Genomic DNA, 20,222 nt, shown 5'->3' with positions numbered 1-20,222 from the left:
GCTGGTAGGCTACTTAAATGCTGCGGAATTTTAATAGTTCACGTAAATGGTTTTTGCGGCGTTGGTAATGTTTATTAACCAACTTAGACGCCCGGGAACTTGGAAGCATTCTCTCCCGAGCTCCGGGTTCTCGGCTTTCGGCGCCCGGCTGCCATCTCCGTTTCTGGTCCTCCAGTGGAGCGTGTTTAATGCTCACTTAAGTTGCGTTTATACAAATTTCTTCCCCAAGTCCCACCACCACTCCAGTCTCCTTTTGTTCTTGGTCCTGTCCGGTGGCTGCGAGCTGCCTTGGTTATCCTACGGCTCTTTGGGCACAAAGTTTTGTGCCGAGTGGCTTAAGGTATCCTTGGAGGACTTTCCCCTTTGCTGCAGCTCCAGCGTAAAGTGGATTCATTTGTGCTCGGCTCTAAATGCTTTGTTGTTTACATTCCTGGAAGTTTTGAGTCTCACGTCTTCGGCACGCTCCCGGTATCGCAGGCTCCCTTGCCCATTTCCCACTTCGCCTTCGCCAACCATTCAGCTGGAAGAGTCCTTTAAGATGGCTCCAGTTTATCCAAAAAAAAGGTGTACTTAGTCAACCGATTGCGATTTAATAGGACAACAAGTATCATAAGTTCCAAGCCCTCTCAATAGTTAATTTTTTTGGAAATTTTATTCTTTAATCACTTTGTTTTCATATCAATTGTGGTTTATTAGCTACGCAAAAAAAAAGGGAAAGAAAATTGGTTTCCTTCACACGGGTTGTCCTTATCAGCTAGTAACTAATACACTGAAGTATGTATCTATATCTGTATATTTGTATATCTGTATATGTATCTGTATCTGTATCTGCATTTGTATTTGCATATGTTTTTGTGTTTTTTATGCATAGTCGTACACCTATCGAATAGTTTTAGTGGGAGCATAAAATGCCCAAACTGTACACGACTCTCCTTAACTCCAACAACAATTTGACTAAGCTGCTATAAAAAATTAAAATAAAATAAAATAAAATAAAATAGGATACATAAGGAAATGTGCGTGGTGTATCTGTGTGCTTGTGCTGTGTGTGGGTGTGTGTTGGTGTATGTACAAGTTAAAAAACATATGGTAGTGGGTGTCGATTGGGGTCAAACACCATAAAAGGATTGGGTTGAGCAGCTTCTTTAGTTCTCTTTCCCTTTTCGATATCCTGCTAGTTAATCCGATTTTAATCGGCCTTATCCGCATATAGGTAGCTCTATCCTTAGGGCCTCGTCTTTTCTTTTTCGTTAACACTTTTCCTATTTACAGTTTACAACTCAAACTTGCTCAATTTGCTTTGCGTTTTTAGTTTTTAGAGTTTTTCTTTTTGTTTTCTTTTGCTTAGCATTAGTGATATTTTTCTCTTGCGACTTTTAGGGGGCCTTTACTTGCCTATACAACAACAAATATATCGATTCTATCCAATTGTGAAACAAAATTCGCTTGAAATTCCCTCTTTCGATTTTATAATTCTTAAAAAACATCATCAGTCTTGAACTTAGTTTAGGTTTCCTTCACTTTGCTACGGTTTCCCCCTTTCCGTTTTGAACTCAAGCTAATATTGTGGGTCTCGTTTTTTGAAAAGTGTGACCTTGTGTCTTTTTCGTTTCTTTGTGAATGGAAATACATTATCGGGAAGCTAGGAGGGGATTTAAGGGGGATGGGACGCGACTCACTACAATCCAGGTTCGAAGGCACAATTTCAAAAATGTTCTCTCCCAATTCGGCGACTAACAACGCCTCTTCTATACACTAGCCATGCTCCAGCATATCCTGTTTCTGTCCTTGATTTCAATGGAACTCTAAAACTTAAAAAGTGAACCATCTCACAATCCTTGGGGATGTTAAACATTTCATAAAAGCATTGTCAACTTATGTGTAATACTCAATTGAGTGGTTCTTATCAACGGTCTACGCAAACCCAAAAATTCCATCGAAATTCAATCAAAAACAGTGCCTTCTGTCACATGGGTTCTGGATGGGAAACATGGGCATACTAACTAAACTCGGAGACGGGTGATCTCCGCGCAACAGAAACTCAGGGATCAGAGGACGGGGTTTGGGTTCGGATTCGGACTTGGATTCGAACTCGGAGTGGGGAACTCACGGCATCCTTGGACCTCCTCACACAAAGAACTCCTCGTTGCCGAGGCTACCGCCGGATGCTTCAACCAGTTGCCAGGGCCAGGACCATCCGCCTCCTCCGCCCCCGAGGAGTGTGAATCACCGCTCCGTGGAGTGCGTGGTGGCTCCGCCGCCCAGACCGCTGCTGCTGCTGCCAGATCCCGAGCCGGAGTTCAGGCCCTGGCGACGGAAGAAGCCCAGAGTGTCTAGCGCCTTGATGGTGCGTCGGATCAGCTCGTCCTTGTACTTCCAGATGGTCTTATCCTCCACCGAATGCTCCCGGTACTCCTCGCAGCTCTTTTTCAGCGTCTTCACGCAGTCCGCTCGATAGTGCTGCAGCTGAGCGTCCTGGGTGTCCACCGGATAGGACTTGCAAACGCCGCCCAAGCAGCTCAGCGGGAAGTGGTTGTGCAGGGTGAGCACGCGCTCCGGGTCGTGGAAGCACTTCACGTACTGATTAGGCTTGGTGTAGTTCTTAGCCCGATGGACGTGCTGCAGCATGTGCATGTACTTGGGGATGTCCTTGTGCCAGCCGTGCTCGTGCTGCTGGTCGTCCAGGAAGTACACGTTGCGGAAGTTGTAGCTGTGGAAGCCGTCGGGCTTGATCTTGCGCGACTCCGGACGCACCTTGTCCATGAGCTCCGACCACAGTACCGCTCCGCCCTTGGGCATGATCACCTCGTCGATGTCCAGCAGAGCGATGTAGTCGTAGAGGTAGAGGTTCTTGTACAGGCAGTCGTTGTACGGGATCACCTCGTTCTGCCGCTTGTGGTTCGTCTTCTTGGTGAGGTAGAGGTGCTGGAATCCCGGCACGTTCGGCTGACCGCCGGGCAGGGTCAGCGGGATCACCTGGACCTTGCCCTCCTGCTCGTAGTGGTTCAGCACCTTGGTGATGTTGGGGTGGACCTGGCAAGGGATAGATAAAGCGAGATGAGATTTATTAGTGAATATTGGTCACTACATGAGAGCAGGGTTTACGCGTACAATTAATATTGCTATTGCTAAATTACCTGCAGATTATAGAAGTAGATCTTGTCGGCCCCCAGGATATTGAGCATCTCGATCCACTCGATGAGCCGCACACTCAGGTCGTCGTAGAGGAAGTCCAGTCCTTTGACACAGACGGCGAAGCCCTTCTTCTGGTCGTCGGGTGGTCGGTTGTAGATTACCCGCAGGTTGTTGGTGGCCGTGTCGCACTCCTTCTCCACCATCGACACGGAGCTGGGAACCACGCCGTGGAAGGGCTTGGGGATCTGGCAGGCGATCAGGTACGGCTGGTAGATGCCCTGCTTGTAGTTGCCCCACTTGTTGTACCAGATGTACTTGTACTCAAACGTCTTCACGATGAACGGCTCCTTTTGGCCGTCAAACCAGAACTGGCAGTAGGTCTTCACCTTGGGCTCGATCCGGTCGATCATCCCGAGGATCCGCACAGTGGGTCCCAGTAGCGAGGTGCGCCGGATGTCGTAGTAGGCCCCGAACAGCTGGAACGTGCCGTTCGAGGTGCGCAGCGTCTGCCAGTATATGTTGTTGAACTCCAGCTCGAAAATGGAGGGGTACTTGGCGCAGGTGGAGGACTTCTGCTGCAGGAAGTTCTTGTTCTTGCTCCAGTAGGCGATCGGCAGCGAGGGGATGCGGGACTCCACGTCGCGGACCAGCTGGTCGTCGTCCATGGCTAAGAGGGGAATAGACACACATAATGGATTGAATAATTATGATACTCATATGTAATTGGTTTGCTTTCGGATTGTATAAACTAAACTAAACTAAACCCTGCTATCTGCTGCTCACCTGTCCTATTGTCCACCAGTATCTCGCTGGGATCGAAGTGATCCGTGGTCGTGGAGGTTGTCTCCGCGTACCGCATGTCCTTCTGCAGCAGGATGCGTCCGTTGAGGGGCACCTGCTGGTACTCCTGCGGCACCAGATTCGTGCCGTGCATCTTGAACAGCCCGATGATGACGAAGGACCAGACGCACAGCGAGAACAGGATCTTCAGGATCACTTTGGAGTGGGCCATGATAACTGTGGGTGTTTTTTATGGCTGGGATTTCCGTTTATTCAGCCGGAGGCGCTGCAATGAGAAATGGCGGTCGTTAGAAGGCGTTGCTCCTTGTCCTTTCATTCCACCATTCCCCTAATCATCCATTTTTAATATGGCGGTCCGCCGGCCAGTCTATTTCCGTTTACCAACCCGAACCCGAGCCCCAGCCCCACACCACCGCTCGTTTTCCACTCTGGTCAGGCGCAAAACGTCAAGTTCAAAACTGCGTGTAATATTTTCTAGCCCGGGGCAAGAAATCCCCGCCAGAACAGGGATACTGCGGTGGGTGTGTGGCCTTAGCCTAATGGAAAACAATCTAAAAGCGCCACAACACAGCAGCAGGCACAGTGGTCATCGAAGGGCGGAAAGTGGTTAGTGAATGTTCATATTTTTTGAAAGAGTGCATTTTTGAAAACACAGAGACACCTTTACGAGTGATTATCCCCATTTAAGTGGGATGATTCTTCGTTTCGAGTGAATAGCTTTATATATAGAGAATACTGGTTCGTCTTTGGTAGCCATTTTCCCAAACAAATGACTTTTCGATTTATTTCAACAGGCACATCGACTGCAGCTCATTTCCTGTTCCATCCACTGTTCGCTTTGAAAAACACTCTTGCGTTGGGTGGTCAAGTTGGTAGCTCCCTTCCCTTCATTCCCCGAGTTCCCCGAGTTCCCCTCATTCCCCGTGTCCCCTGTGGAGCACAGTGGCCACCCCCTAAAGGCGACACTGCAGGCGACAATCTGTTTGCCTATCTGCGCTTTGTATCTTTGCAACTGCGAGTTGTGCGTGCGACAAACGACATAGGACAAACGACAAACGACGGACAGCGGACACAGGACACAGGACATCGGACATTCACCATTCAGCATCCAGCACTCAGCTGTTGGAACATTGTGTCTGGCGGCAAGGCCTTCTAATATTTATGGCATTGCATGCAGCTTCTTGCCACTCGAAATCCCCTTGGGCCCACAAACCCTGTGTGTGTGCTTGCCCCGGGAGCTGTTGGGACGGACCACCCCATCCCGACCCCCTGCCCAGTTTCCCTTTGCTCTGGACCCTTTCAATCATATGACTTTTTATACATTTAATGCGTTCCCATGCGAAAGGTGCGCGTGCCGTTTACTTGCAACTGCAGTTCCCGGCACAGCCTGGCATTTGTTTAAGTTGCGTCTCGAAAACTTGGTGCAACATTTTTGCAGCACTCGAAATCAGCTGCAGGGTGTTTCAAAAAAGATGTGAGAGGCCGCCGAAGGGTGTGTGCGGGCAGCAAGTTTTTACTCAAATGTTTTCCATTTCATTTGCATGCGCCGCAAACTTTTTGCAAACACCAGGCCGAGATACGGATGCAGGGAGATGTGTGCAAAGATGGAGAGAACCAAATATGTTGCAACAAGCTTTCAACAAGCCGGCCCAAAGGCGAGCGGGCGAGCGGAATGGGGGTGATGATGCTGCAGGGCTCGTAAAGTATTCAAAATCACCTGGGCTCCCGGCTCCCGGCTCCCTCCCACCTCTTTGGCGCTTTAATCGCCAAAGTTTGCAAAATTTGCTCTGGAATTTTTAGCTACATTGAATAGTTGTTTAGGGCTCCAATCAGATCGCAAAGTTCAAGGCACTCTCTTCTCGGAGCCGCCGATATGTACCCACCAAATATGGGTAGCATAGTAGGAATCTGGAATCTGCCCGGGTATCCATCATTTATCATTTAGCAAAGACGCTCGCCCCGGGCTTTCGCGTACCCATTAATCTGCAGAGTCTGGAAAGCGATTTGGGTCAATTTGCCATTAAATACGCGTCATGCTTATACGATTACTCCGAAGACAAGACACCAGATACCACGGTCGCCGTGTACAAAACACAGCAACCAGTACAGAATAGAGCCCGACAAGTTGTTCTCGTGGCTGGCGTGTAATTGGCTAGGCAAAACAGGTTCGATCTCCGGACGGAATGTGTGTCGCACCCAGAAGCAGAACGCAGAACGCGGAGACCAGTGCCCAGCGCACAGAGTGGGAATAAGAAACAGCCATGGAGAAATAAAGGCACCTGGAACCACTCGGAGCGATAGAAATTTTAATGATGCCTTTAACTATTTGTATTCGTGTTCGTATTCGGCTACCAAAATGGGTCAATGAGCCTCGATGACTCGCGCAGGCAACCGCGAGGCCAGAGTCTCGGAGTCGGAGCCTCAGAAGCGCAGAACTACCTCTGGTGGACTGGCCCCTAACATCGAACATTGATCTGCGGTTCATTGATCCGCAGACCGCCGGGAAAGAACGGGAATGGGCCCGAGGCCAAGAGCCACTGGCAAAGAGCCAATTGATCTGGGGCGGACAGAGAAAGATCCTTTTGCCCGGCATTTGTGTTTTGAGAAACACTTTGCAGGGGTGCAAGAAACACTGCTAACCGTACTTATGAGGATGCTCACCCATAAACGATTACTATAATGTTTAATCGTTGAAAACTCTACAGCTCCGAGGACACCGGGATAGCAATCAAAAGGCCTTAAAGAGTACAAATATTTGTATCTGCAATTAGCAGGTACAACTAACAAGCCGAGACCTACGCAAAACAAGCAATTATGTCTGAGAACCACTGAGCTCGGTGCTTATGCGGCTATTAGAAACATAATAAACATAGCTGATAGATGATAGCCGGTGGTTGTGGTTGGGGAGAAAAATCTGGACATAGAACTTGTGGAGTCCGGGAAACCTTGGCAGGCACACGTAATATCTATAAATGCTGTCACATTCCGATTGCCATCATAACTCGTTTGGATTTTCGCTGGCCCGCTGATTGATTTATGCACGCGGCGAAGACAAACATAAAGCTGCTCATTAGCATGCTATTTATAGGTGCGATGCCAGGTGCAAAGTCATGTCCCCAGACGAATGAATCACCACCAGCATCATCGTTACGGGCGTTAAATGCGAATGGGGGATTCAATGAACCCCAAGCACTAAACTATTCAAGTATCCCCAGCCTTATGACAGGGAGAAAAGCCAAATTAAATCAAATGGAGAAGTGGGAATCCATATGAAAGGCCGGGTCAAAGATCCGTGCGATGGGAGACACATTTGTATCTCCGCTGTTGGGAAAACAAAGCCAAAAGCCAGAAGCAAAAAGCCGAAAACTGAAAACCAAATACCAAAAACCAAAACTCGAAACACGAACGCATTTAAAATGCAGAAGGCAGACGCAAAGTGGCGCAAATGAACTTAAGTATCTTGCGTGAAGTGTTGAGCATCGGGCATTGAGCATCTCGCAGATACGCCGCAGCATATGTATCTTCGCATCGGTACGAGTATCTTGTATACGCATCTTCCGCTGTATCTCTATACGTGCACCGTACACTGTACTACACAGCGGGAAAAACTGCCTAATATGCATAGCTTCGGAATAAAACTTCAACTGCGATTTAAGAATAAAACCAAATCATAGTCGACATAGAAAAATAGGCAATAGTACGCAGTTTCGAAAAATTTTCACGTTTCGGTTCTTTTTCAGATAAGATTACTTTACTTAAAAATGTGTGAAGTTCTTTGGAAAATTTTGTTTTATTAGCTTCTTTTCTAACCGCCTTTTGAAACGAATATGAAACGATCACTTATTGTTCTCTGCGTACCTGCGGCTTGTGCTTCTGTGCGCCAGCGATTTTAATTCGCCTCACATCCTTTTATTTGCGTACGTGTGCGGCAACTTCTGTTGCCTCAGCCTCTGCCTCTGCCTCCTCGGTTTTCTTGGATTTCCCTGCTTTCCCGCTTTTCCCCACCACGATTGATAGCAAAATGATTTCTCAATATGTCGCCTAAGTTGATTTTCCGTTCTCTGATGCCAAATTAAATTTGTTTTAGAAGCATCCCTGGCGCGTGGGGCTGCACGTATCTGCCGGATACATTTCGCTCCCGGCCAAAAAAAGAATTCAGCTTAAATTGAACTGCAAATATTATATCGCGCAGAACAACCTTTCTGTTCCGGTGAAAGTGTGTTAGATTCGCCAGCACTCGCCGGTTTTTTGGCAATTTTCGTCGCCCCAGCTGCCCTTACACTCCACGTGCCTCGATTGCCATTAAAAATTCGGTAAATGAACATTTAATTTCAATTAACGGCGGCGGGCAGGCAACATCCAAAAAGCGAAAGAGTGAAACAGCCAGTAAACGCTCACAAAACGCTTGCAACTAAATCGGGGAGTTCGGTTTGGGTTTCATTAACCCGTGCGAAGCCCGTCTGATTATTCGGATTATTTTTGTGCCGGACTATTTATGGCCATAAGTGCAACTTGGCAACTCGGCAAATGTATCTCATAAATTCAGCAACAACCAACCGCAGAGCAACAAAGCAAGCGCCATAATAACAATCATTGTCATCGCAGCAACAACAACTGCTGCATGCTGCCTGCTGCCTGCTGCCTGCTGCCCGCTGCAATTGTTGTCAGTGATTTAAAATTTATAACAATTAACAACAAACAATGCGGCAAATTGTCAAAAGACATGAAACGGGCGATGACCAATATGCAAATGGAAAATGGCCAAAGCGGGAAATGGGAAGTGGGAAATGGGGAGCGGGGAAATGGGAGTGGGAAATGGCCTGGCCAAGAGTGCCGCAACATGGGGCAATCCGAAAGGGGCGTCGGTTACGCCCCCGCCGCCCACGTCCATCCCGAACAGTGTAAATAATGCAGGCCAAAAGAAGTTTCTCCGGTACTTGATACCACGATGCCTTAGAGGGTTAGAGGCCTGATAGATTCTCCCTGTCGCAGTTCAAAAATTTGTGAGTTATTAATTTGCTTTTAATATCGGATCGTTTTTTCTATTGCAGCTAATTGCATATCATGCTTTGCTAATTATAAACACAATTTAAGCCGTGTATTTGCAGAATAGGGTACACTATTTTTCCTAAGCCCTGCCCGTACTTACTCCTCATTAACTAATCTTAAATTGCCGCTTAATTTTCGGGCCGTAAAGAGTCTGGAGAAACATTAAGCTGTCCAAACCATTTAGTACTGAAACTGATTGATGTCTTCAAGTACTCCCCATCCCCAATGAGCCGAAATGGTAATTACTTGCAAATATATTAGGGGTTATTATCCACTTTGGCGGGATGGTTTTATTACGTCGTTTGCGTCGACTGCTTCGAGAAGAATTATTTGCAATATTTGAACAGGAAATTGCAGGAGACCGAGACTCATTATTCTTTCAGCCGACTCTTCTCCACTTCGAAGCCGTCGGTTTGGGTCGAAACAATACTTGTCACGAGCGCCCGGCGTCTTATTTTTATTCTACGGATGCCATATACAATAGTTGGTGACTTACGCTGGCTGATAAGTTGCGCAACCCGCTTGCGTCATCCCAAGATAAAGCCGGAGATAAAGAGCGAGTGGATGGTGGTGGAGTGGAGGGGAGTGCACGACAATGCCTTGACCCACAGCACCCCGAGCTATCAGCATCTCGCACTCGCATCTGTATCTTCTGCTCTCGCGCGGGACCCTATTATGGCAATAGTTGGGGCCTGGGGGTCACTGCACCCCCTCCTCGCCCCCACCACAAACACGGCCATGTGTGACAGGGCCAACGCAATTGAGAAACAATTTCGCAGAGGAGCAAATCAACGTTTAACCAGACGCGACAGAGAAAAAAGAAAAAAGATACGTATACGAGTAAATTAAAGGAAAGGAAGGCCAAAACTTTGACTGCACGTTGTCTATATAAATGCGACACGAAATGTTTAGCCCCAGCTTCGGCCGATGCAGTCGATGCATGCCACTGAAATCAGTGCTGCATGCTGCATGCTTCATGCCGCATGCTGCATACTACAAGCTCAGACCCAGGCCCACTGCAAACCGTGTCCGAGCATCAGTGTTTAAACTTAAGTTCCAGTTTGTGTTGGCGTGTGCACTCCGTTTATCTGAAGGCAATCACCAAAGTGCACTGGGAGACAGTTGAGCAAAGTTGAAAAATTAACGAGCACTGCAACTTTTCACTTGCAATTATACTAAGAGTCTCTATGAGCTCAGCTATGTCTAAATATTGTTAGGCTCCAGGTAAATGTGGTCTTGGAACTTAGGAAGTACATCAACACACCGCCCTCGCCCCAAGGATCGTCCGATCTGTGGCTCCATTTACCTGTTTCTCTAAGTGTACGTCAGCCGCTGTGGATTTTTGCGTGTTTGATTTTCTTGTCACGTTCGAGCTAACAACATAAGGAAGCAGTCAAATGCTAGGCAGACTCTGTGCCCATCCACCTACCCACCCACCCATCTTTCCCCAGATCCTCAGCTCCCCAGTTCTCCAGTTCTGCAGCTTGTCGCTGCGGCAGTTCCCCGAGCGACAGTCAGTCATTGTACATATAGACCCGTCTTCAGGATCTGGTTCTGATTCTGATTCTGGTTCTGATTCGGATTCGGATTCAGACCTTAGACGGCGGGGAACAACTCTGTGAGTTGTCAACGCGAATTTGAATGGCACATGGGGACGCTGGATGCTTGACGGTGGATGGTTAATGGCACATGGAAGAGGGGATGGGGATGGATGACTGATACAAGGATGCCAGGAGGATGGATGGGCCGCGGGACGCAGAACGGGGTAGCTGGAAGTTGTCTCGCTGTCACTCAGGACGCTGGCTTTGATTGCAATGCGCCAAGGATGTCTTCGTACCCGAATCCGAATGCATTCTCAATCCTGTCGTTGTCGCTTGAACTAACATTGCTGAAATTGTCGAGGGGGCGCAGTCGAATCCCCCCTTTCGCTCCCAACCTCCTCCCCCAGCCTAATGTGGCGGCAATAAGTCAATAGATTCCGCTGCAAGGTGCTAAGCTGATGGATGGAGAGGTTGTAAAGGAGGCGGAAGCCAGGTAGGGCTGCAGGTATAACGTTGCCTACTGACGTGAGACAATTACGTGAGCAAATTGCAAAATATTTGCCTGAGTAAACGGGACACGTGGACATGCGATCGATGGGCGCAGGTTCACAGATAGGTGACGGGCCGCTACTACACAAGGAGATTGAATCAATTACACGGAAATTATTCTGTTTAAAGAGGAATAAAAACGGGCTTCTAACATGGCGGTTCCCCATCGCACCATTCAATGCGGACGAAACCGGCGGTGCTAATAAGCCATAAAATATACAGAAATTACGTTGACTTCATGGGGACCTAGGAACTGAACGCAATTACTCCTCGTTTCAATATAATACGCGACGTGACACAATTACGTGAGTGGGTTAAGCGACGAATCCGAAATATATTCCGCCCAAACTGAGCCGAACCGAACTCGAAAGTCGCGCTGAGAACAGAGGACGGAGGGAGGACTTCCCGTAAGGCATTACAATGGCCGTGCTGTCTACGGCCGGACAGCTATACGTAACTTTTGCGGCACTACGGAGCAGCAAACAGAGCTGGCGAAGGCAAGCAACGGAAAGTGAGAAGTGCCACAAGAACGGCAGCAAATGGCTGGCACCAGCGCTCCCAATGGCCACAGCCAGGGAAGTGGAAATGGAAATGGCAACTAACAAAGGCAAGAAGCAAAAGTCGCCAACAGGGCGGGACGGTGGGCCGGGGGCTAGGCAGGGTGGGATGAGCAAACGCAACAAACTTGGTGGGCCAATATGCACAGCGGAAATAGTGCCCTGCGCCCAATAGGGCTTGATTGTATAGTCCTATTGCTGGTGATCACTAAAGTATCAGTGCTAAATAAGATAAGACAAGGTTTCAAAAGCCCTCAAAAAAACAGAATTCTCAAATGACCTAGAGTTCACTGCTTTGGTTCAGAACCATTCCATGTCCCGAAGCACTTTAAAGATCTTTGTCTTCATCGTTATCTAAAGACCGCCGAATCGGAGGTGCACATCCGGAAAGGGCTGATACACCAAGGCAACGCTGCTTTTTCAGGACTGAGCAAAATCAAATTCAATTAGCCACATTCTTAGTGGGGCAATAAATGTTTAACTGCTGCGCTTTTCCATAGTTCACTCATAAACATTATTTTCCCCAAGTGTTGGCCCTACCTCAAGCCCTACTCCCGGTTCTGTTCGGGGTGGTCCGGTTAGCTTGGTCTCCATTTGACGGCTCTTCGGTTCGTTCGGTTTGGTTTTCTGTTTTCAGGTTGGTGCTTTCTGTTTTCTCCTTCTTGTTCTGGTCATAGGATGGTATTTTTTCGCCCCTTTGTTGGCGCTTTGAAAGCCAAAGGCAAAGGCTAGGCACTAGTAACCAGCAACCAGTAACCAGTAACCAGTACCGGCAACCACCGCCTGGCAAAACCGCTTGTGACCGAGCCAACTGCCTCAATTTGCATATGGAATTTATGCTTTTGATGGCGCTGGCGACGCCAGCCAAAGTCAACTGCATGTTAATGAAAGCCGAATGCATAAGTAAGCCCCCTTCCCCTACCCCCTTTCCCCGGCTCCCTTTTCCACTTAACATTTTCCACCCAGCATCCAAGGAAAGCCCAGCGCAAACTGCCGCCCGGCCCCTGCGCTCGCGGATGCTTTCATGCCGCCGTGCATTTTTGAAAGCGAAAAGTTCAAGGATTGCTGCGAGACATCGTGCGCTTAGATTCTGTGCAGATTTCGGGGCCCCGCAGTGGCCAGGTAACCCCGAAAGGCAACAATCGGCACGGCAGCACCACGGGCGCAGCAGCAACATGGGCACAGCAGCGACATCAGCTCGGCAGCAACATAGCGCCCAAAGCTAAACTATATTATACACAGAGCCGGGCTTTCGGGAACAGCTGAATATGAATCAAGCCGAAATGTTTAAAAAACGTGGTAAGCTGACCGCTAAGCAAGTCAGAATACAGGAAAAGTTGTGGAAAACTTTATATATTCAAAAATCTGTTGCTAATGACCAAACTTGTCCCTTTTTATGTCGACCACTGCCAACACTACTGAGCTACTAATATAATGCATTCCATTAGATATAGTCAGTATTAACCACATAGATTGATCCTTCTTTAATTTTGTGTCCTTAAAGTGGAAAACTGCAAGAGGCTCGCAAATATATACCCCAGTATACTATTCTGTTTATCACATACGAGTATACCATAATTTCTCAAAAGATGCATTTTTGTTATGCAAAGATAGTATCGATGGTGGGCCTGAGCTACGAAGTGGTCTACATTTTCCGACCATCGATGCTTTCGATGGAACCAACGATTGTTTTACCAAGAGTCATGCCCATAGAGGGAATACAGTGGTTGAACATTGTGTTGGTGTGCTGTGTTGAGGAGAACACAAAGAAGACCTTTGCTAAGCTTGCCCAAGGCTCTGTCTGCGGGCTCTGGTTTAAAAAGGCAAAGTAGCTTGTCGCTGTTAGTCCCCAAGAAATGCCAAAGTTGAACCCATCGATTCTCGGCATGGAACGTCAAAATGTAGAACACATCTTGAGATGACCACGCTGACATTTATGGGGGTTGCTGCTCCTTCTGCATCCAATCCAGTGGTAAGTAGGGAGATCAAAGATCTGAGGCCTCTCACCTGCCATTGGCTGTCTGCAGCCTGCAAGTAGCAACTGGTGGAGTTGTCATAACTTGTGTCTTTTGCGCTCCCAGTGCCAGCTTTAAAATGTAACGGGCTCTGGTGGGGAAGCCATTCGTCACCTGGCCGTCGTTCGGCTCGCCGCACGACAAACATCCAATTAAGCTATAAAAATCTTAATTTAATTATTTGCCGCACGAACAAAGCCGCAGAACGAGCGCCGGATGGGGGAGATTGGGGACTGGAGATGGGGTTTGCTGCTGGCTCTTAGAAGATGGAATACACGGAGTTTGGGGGCCCGCAAAGGAGCCAGCGCCAAGCCGCCGCATTTGCCATTCACATTCACATTCACATTCACATCCCCGTTCGCACTCGCATTTGCAGTTTGGAAAACGAGTGCAGCGGCGAGATGACGACAACGATTTATGGTGGCCGGTTTTTCTTCATTTGGGCGCTGCCCCGCGCCCCGAGCACCGAGCACCGTGCACCGAGCAAAGGCAAAAGCACAGAAATGAAAAACCAAAAAGCAAGAGCACGAGCAGCCAAGCAAACGAGCAACAAGGCAGCAAGCAGGCAGCATGCATTTTTCATGAATTAGTTCACATATAAAAGTCAAATGCAGACCCAGAGCTGGAAAAGGGGCCGAAAGGGGAGACTGGCGAGTGCCGGAGTTGGAGGCTGGAGGCGCATAAACAGATTTTGTGGTCGTAGCACACTCCGAGAAAAAAAGCGACAGCACACACGTTAACCCACAACAAGAGACGGCAAAAATGGTAAAACAAAATTAAGACCAGCCGAAAAATAGAGAGGGAAATGAAAGGAGATTTTGAAGAGCTGAAGCTGACTTACAACAGCGGCCATGCCAGTGAGAACCGATCTATTAATGCCTAGAAAATGATCAAACATTTTGAGGGAAATCCAGAGTGAACTCGAGTACTGTTCGAACTACCAAAGCTCATCTGAAATTATTACCTATTTATTTGTTTCTTTCGAAGTCCCAGCTCGTGTCATGCCTCCTTCCCGGTTTTCCCACTCCGGCACCTGCTATTGCTGCCTTCTTACTGCATAGTTAATGAAATGAAAGCAGCTCTCCGCCCCTCCTGCGTTATGTTTTCCTAGCCCATAAATTAGGTGGATGCAAGTGTGTTTTCGAGGACTCGAGCCGGTGAAACTTGAAAAGCATTTCAGGGCACAGATAATGGGCAGCCGATAATGCGAACCGCCCCGGGGAGAAAAGTGTGGAAAATCCTCCTTTTCTTGTTGCTGATGCTGTTTCTGGTGGGCTGAAAGGTTTGCCGTGGCGAAATCGAAATCAAAGCCAAACTGCCTGACTACTGACCCAAAAAACGAGAAATCAGCCTGGATCTCGGTGAGTTCTGGGTCTGGGTTCCAGGCTCCAGGTTCTAAAAACCGAAAACCGAAAACCAAAGCCCAGTCAGCAGGATAAAGCGAAAACGTTTAATGTGAGCCTGTTGTTTGCCGTTGTTGGTTGGTTGTTTGTTGTCGGTTGTTTGTTCGTTTGTTTGTCAGCTTGATGTTGTTGCTGGCATGCCCGTTGGCCATTTCACGGAGCCAGCCACTTGATACAACAACAGAACTCTGCCCGGCAAATGGGAAAGTGGGGGGGGCGGCTGAGAGCAGGATTTCGTTTGATTCTAGGGGGCCAAGAAGGCGGGGCACGAGTGTGAGTACGGGGCACGGTGAACGGAACATTGAGCAAGTTAAAATATAATAAATAGGCTTAAACGCACCACCATATGCCCGAGTTTGCTGGCCGCCTTTTTGAGGCACACGGACCGGTAAAGGAAGTTAAAGCACATTTAAATCTGGAATGTGACTGCCCATGAAACTTGAAATTGAAATGAATTTGAAATTGTAGTCCTGAAGATCCCGTCCGAGTTGAAAATCGAGTTATGCAGCCTCATAAAAATGATGCAAGCAGTGGTTGTTCGAAAGGCTAATTGCATCATTAGGGGTGTGCCATTACTACCGGGCAATCATGAAGGTAACTCGGATGCTGGAGAGCCTTGGACCCCTTTTCTATTTGCGCTGGAGTTCGTAGAACCATTCTGTAGGCAGGGTCGTGTTTTTGGCGACGATTAGATAACCAGAGCTCTACCCGAGTAAATGCAACAATTTTGTCGCCTGGTCAAGTGGAATAATTTCAGGGCATCTACGGTACGATTTCTGCCAACGACATCTTCTCGGTGTTCCTCGGGACTTCGTTCCCCGGGTGCGGGGAAGCAACCCAACTCAATTTCAGTATGCGCACAATTGGGCCGGGAAAGCTCACCTGATGGACGCCAGGTGCCACGGAGGCGGGAGAGTGCTGGGGCAACCGGCCGTCTGAAGTTGCTGCTGTGGCGCTGCTGTTCCGTGTGGTGCTGCAAGAAACAAGAGGGCACAATGTCGTTGAGTGGCAGGAAATCCAATGTAGACTTTGTTTAAAGGGACTTGAGGCCAAGGGAAGCACTCGAAGAAGCAGGAGCCAAAAGGTCACAGCCTCCCCGAAAGCATTTCCCCTGGCTTGGGTAAGCCTTTGAGCTTATTAGTTCTATTTCCCCGTGTCTCGAGTGGAGGGAAGGAAAAAAACAAAGGGCTGTATGAAATTGAAAATATAGTGCTCCACAGCGACGGTGGCAGCGACAACCGCACATGCACATAGGGCAGGCTCAGGCGTGAAAAGACCCAGATAGGCGCACAACGTTTGGTATTCACATGCGTTCGAACATACAGATATGTGCGGGATTGTGCGGTTCAAGGCTTCCACTGCCTTCTGTTTGCTGGCCCACTTTTCAGGCCGCCGCCTCCCCAACAAAAGTGAAAGTGAATTATTTAAGAAAATTGCAATTGGCGTTGATAACAAGTGCACTGCAGCACTGTCGCTCTTTCGCATAAGTTTTTTCAAAAGTTGGTGGCTGTCGCTTGCCTTGTGGCCCCAATCCCCCATGTCGCGGCCACGCCCCAAGGTCGCAAGATGGCATTCGGTTCACCAGCAGATGGGGGCTGGAAAAACCCCACCATATATCATATTTTTTGGTTGGTCAGCCTGGCCCAAACTTGAGCACTGCTTATATAACAACCACAGAGGTTGCGACAACGATAAAATATTAATTTGAAATTTACTGTATTTTAAAGAGTTGCGGCTTTGAATGAAGACTCGCAAATATATACTTAAGTTACCATATAGTATTTCCTTGCAGACCCCTTCCCAAACATCGATTCGATACCGTTCGGATACTTTTAGAGTTTAGCTAGCCAAAAATCCTCCACTCCATCAATTCGTGGGCTTGGCTAAGGCACAACTACTGATTTATTCGGCCAGATAGAACTTAATTGAAAGATTCCTGCTGTCTGGCCTTCCCGCTTTTCAGTGTTCAGTTTTCAGTTTCTAGTCTCAGCTGGCTGTCCGCTTTGATTAATGATGGTCGACAAGTGCAACAAGGGACTTGCCCACGCCCACGCCCACTCTTTTGGCCCACTGTCCTGCGAGGGAGCCAAAACAAAATGTCCGTCAGCTGGATGTCAGTGTGTCAGGCAGAAGGAGCGGAGCGGCCAAAAAAGGGATAAAAAGAGGCAGAAGCAGCTTAGCAGGATTGCAGATTGCTCATACGCAGCGTGGCCCCTTGAGCCAAAATGAAGTTGCTTGTGGTGGCGGTGGCTGCTGCCAGTGGCTGTTTGCTGGATGGTGAATGGTGGATGGTAGTTGCTAGTTTGGAACAGTTGACAGCGAGGCAGCATCATGATTTATGTCGTTTTATTTAATTTTAATTGAAAAACTTGCACACAACGACAAACAGTCGAAAACCCGGGGCAGCCCCCTCACCCAACCCAGTCAAATATAATTAAAATGGCATTTGTTCGCCATTCTGGCCCCCCTTGGCCACCTATTTTCCACCATCTTGCTTTGGCAGCAGCAATCTGCAGCCACCGAGTCCTGGAAATGCAAATAAATAGCAAGACAAAGGCTGAAATGCAAATAGAATGACTTTATTAAACGGTCGGAGGATGGAAGGGCTCACAAATGTTTATAAACTTCACAGTTGGCAAATAATAAAGACACGAGGCGAGGCATTTTAAAACAGGAGAGGCGGGACTTGACTTTTAGGGGGGTTGCCGCAAGAAGAAAAGCCGTGTCTAACAAGCCACGCGACCTTTCCTTTCTGATTTTTCTCCACTTTTTTCTTTTTGTTGTATTATGACAAATGCAAATGACACACTCGAAAAAGGGCTTGTAGAGCGGAAAATATGAACTGCGGCGAGTGGGCGCAGTCTATGAACAAGACATTACTTCGGCAGTGGCAATAATAATACAACAACCAACAGCCACAAGATCCAGTCGAAAGCCGCACAGTGGCTCGAATCACGGCCCACTGATGACCATCTAGAGGGGAAAAATCAAAAAGAGCTGAGGGAAAGCCAGACTGTCTCGGGAAAATTTTCACAGCCGTCCCCGGGGTCTTCCCCCGGAGCCTTTCTCACTCTCCATCTCCACTTTTCTTGGCACTCAGCCCACGGTGCGGCAGTGGCAGAAAAAATATTTATATATATTCAGGGGCAGGGGCGGCGGGAGTTGCCTCCAGAAAACTGCCGCCAACGCCATAAATCATGCGGCCAGCAGCAAAAGCAACAACGACTGACAACCAGCAACAGAAATGTAACAAAAAAGTATAAACATAAAAAAGGGAAATTAAATAACAATAACAAGGTTATTCTGCGAGTGTTGCTGGCGGTGCTGCGATAACGCTTTTGCTTTTGCCCTGCCCTGCCCTGCCCTGCCCTGCCCTGCCTTGCTCTGCTTTTGCTTTGCTTTTGCCCACTAAGTGCAGCCGGGCAACATGGAAAACATTTCGAGTGTGCAGCAAATTGAGTGTTTTTATTGCATTAACATAAATAAATTAGAATGCCGGGGAATGGTCTTTGGCATGATGCTGCTGACTCACAGCGCGTGTTTGCAGCCAGATCGGATATATATATATATACATATAGTATACGCGCAGTGCACATGTACAGAAAAAGGTGCAAAACTATAGGGTACGCCGACTTGTTGCTACTGCCTTTCAAGGGGCGTTGTATTTCTGGCAGCGGCAGTATATGCGGGTTCAGCACGTTGGCGACGCAGCCACTTATGCTGCTGCCAGTGTCCAATGGCAACGACATCTGAATCGGAGGTAAGGAAAGCACGTTGCCACGTGCCACATTCAAATGGAGAACTCATAAGCCTGGGCGGAGTGAAAATAATCGATAGTTTCTCTATCGGTAGAATCAGTATTGAAAGTATTTAGGAGATATTTAAACAACAATTATTGCAAATTAATATGCCATGTTTAAACACAATAAATTTAACTTACTTTTACTTACAGCGACTTAATTGATTTTCGCTGGCTTCACACTCATCGATAGTATCGATAGTGCTTTCGATTGTGGTTTCGTTGTCGATTGTGCTTTGAGCCGGAATGAGTGATATTACAATGACAGCTGCTGCTGTCAGGTCCTTTGATATTTCTGCTCCTTGAACAGCACTGACCGCAACATTGCAGGGACAACCGTAGCAACAGCAACGTCAAGCGCCTGCTGGCAAGTGACAAAACAAAGCTTTAAGCTGTTATTCGTTTTAGCCAGTGTCAATAAAACGAAATTAAGAACTTTAAGTGGCGAGGCGAAAGACAATTTAATCAAGCCAACTGCAAATGAATGCCCAGAGCAGTGGCAGCAACACCAGCAGCATTTGCATGCCAAAACAGCAGCAACAGCAGCAACAGCAACGGCAACCGCAGCAACACCAACTGCAGCAGCAGCAACAGGAGACGCAGCAGCAGAAACAATCAAAAAGTTTTTAAAACAAATTAAAACTTGACGACAAGAACAAGAAAAGGGAAAGGAAAAGGAGCAACTGGAAATGCAATGGCTTTCTTTAAATTTATTATGCGGTCAATTGCAAGATGTCCAAAAAACGAGTGACCGAAACAGAGAAAGCTGCAGCTTCATTAGCCGTCCGGCGAGAACGGAGAAGTTAGCCCGAGGAACTTTGGCTTCGCCTAACGCTTAACTGTTTACTTAATTTGTTTCGGCCATTAATAAAACGCAAGCCAGTCAAGGTATTTACTGGGCAAAAATAGTTTATAGCCTTCGGCAAATAACTTTTCATCACACTTACATAATGGATCTCGTGTACAGTTCACCCTTCGGTGTACTAAATAAATAATACAGTTCTTTGACAATGGTTACACACAATTTGTAAAAATCAATTATCCAAACAAATTTTACAACTCCATTATTAGTCAGAGCGTGAAGAAGAATAATTTCCTTGAAAATTAATATATTCGAAACGGAGATTTAACGAAATCTGTGCCACAGTGCCACTGCCACTGTCGATGCAATTAATCCCAGCTTTAAGCACTTTAAGCAAAAGTTAAGCTAAGCTTGGCAAGTTTTCTCAATTTAAATAATCACTTTTAATGTTCATTCAGTTGTTTTTGCTCTTGGAAAGTGTTCACAGTTAATCGTAAATTGCAATTGAATGGCAGGCGCTTATTTTTGAGTCGGCCACGCCCCTCCGAAACGCAATCAAACGCGATGAAAA

General features: G+C 47.5%; 1 protein-coding gene across 3 annotated transcripts in view; it reads right to left on the bottom strand.

Annotated features, from left to right (window-relative positions):
• Positions 1-633: 633 nt before the first annotated feature.
• The window catches only part of LOC108024185 (uncharacterized), a 68,615-nt gene continuing 49,026 nt past the window's right edge, over positions 634-20,222 (bottom strand). For 2 of the 3 annotated variants that reach the window (XM_017094024.3, XM_017094025.3), the window contains 4 exons: positions 15,933-16,023; positions 3,919-4,201; positions 3,138-3,802; positions 634-3,033 (listed from right to left, as the gene is read on the bottom strand). In XM_017094024.3, the coding sequence (XP_016949513.1) occupies positions 2,227-3,033; positions 3,138-3,802; positions 3,919-4,147 (1,701 nt within the window). In that variant the 5' untranslated portion in view covers positions 4,148-4,201; positions 15,933-16,023 and the 3' untranslated portion in view covers positions 634-2,226. The remainder of the gene's footprint in view (positions 3,034-3,137; positions 3,803-3,918; positions 4,202-15,932; positions 16,024-20,222) is intronic. The other variant, XM_044093679.2, reaches the window with a different exon arrangement.

The sequence above is a fragment of the Drosophila biarmipes genome, chromosome X (assembly GCF_025231255.1).
Source record: "Drosophila biarmipes strain raj3 chromosome X, RU_DBia_V1.1, whole genome shotgun sequence".
Taxonomy (NCBI): Eukaryota; Metazoa; Arthropoda; class Insecta; order Diptera; family Drosophilidae; genus Drosophila; species Drosophila biarmipes.
This window is presented reverse-complemented; position numbering and strand designations above follow the sequence as displayed.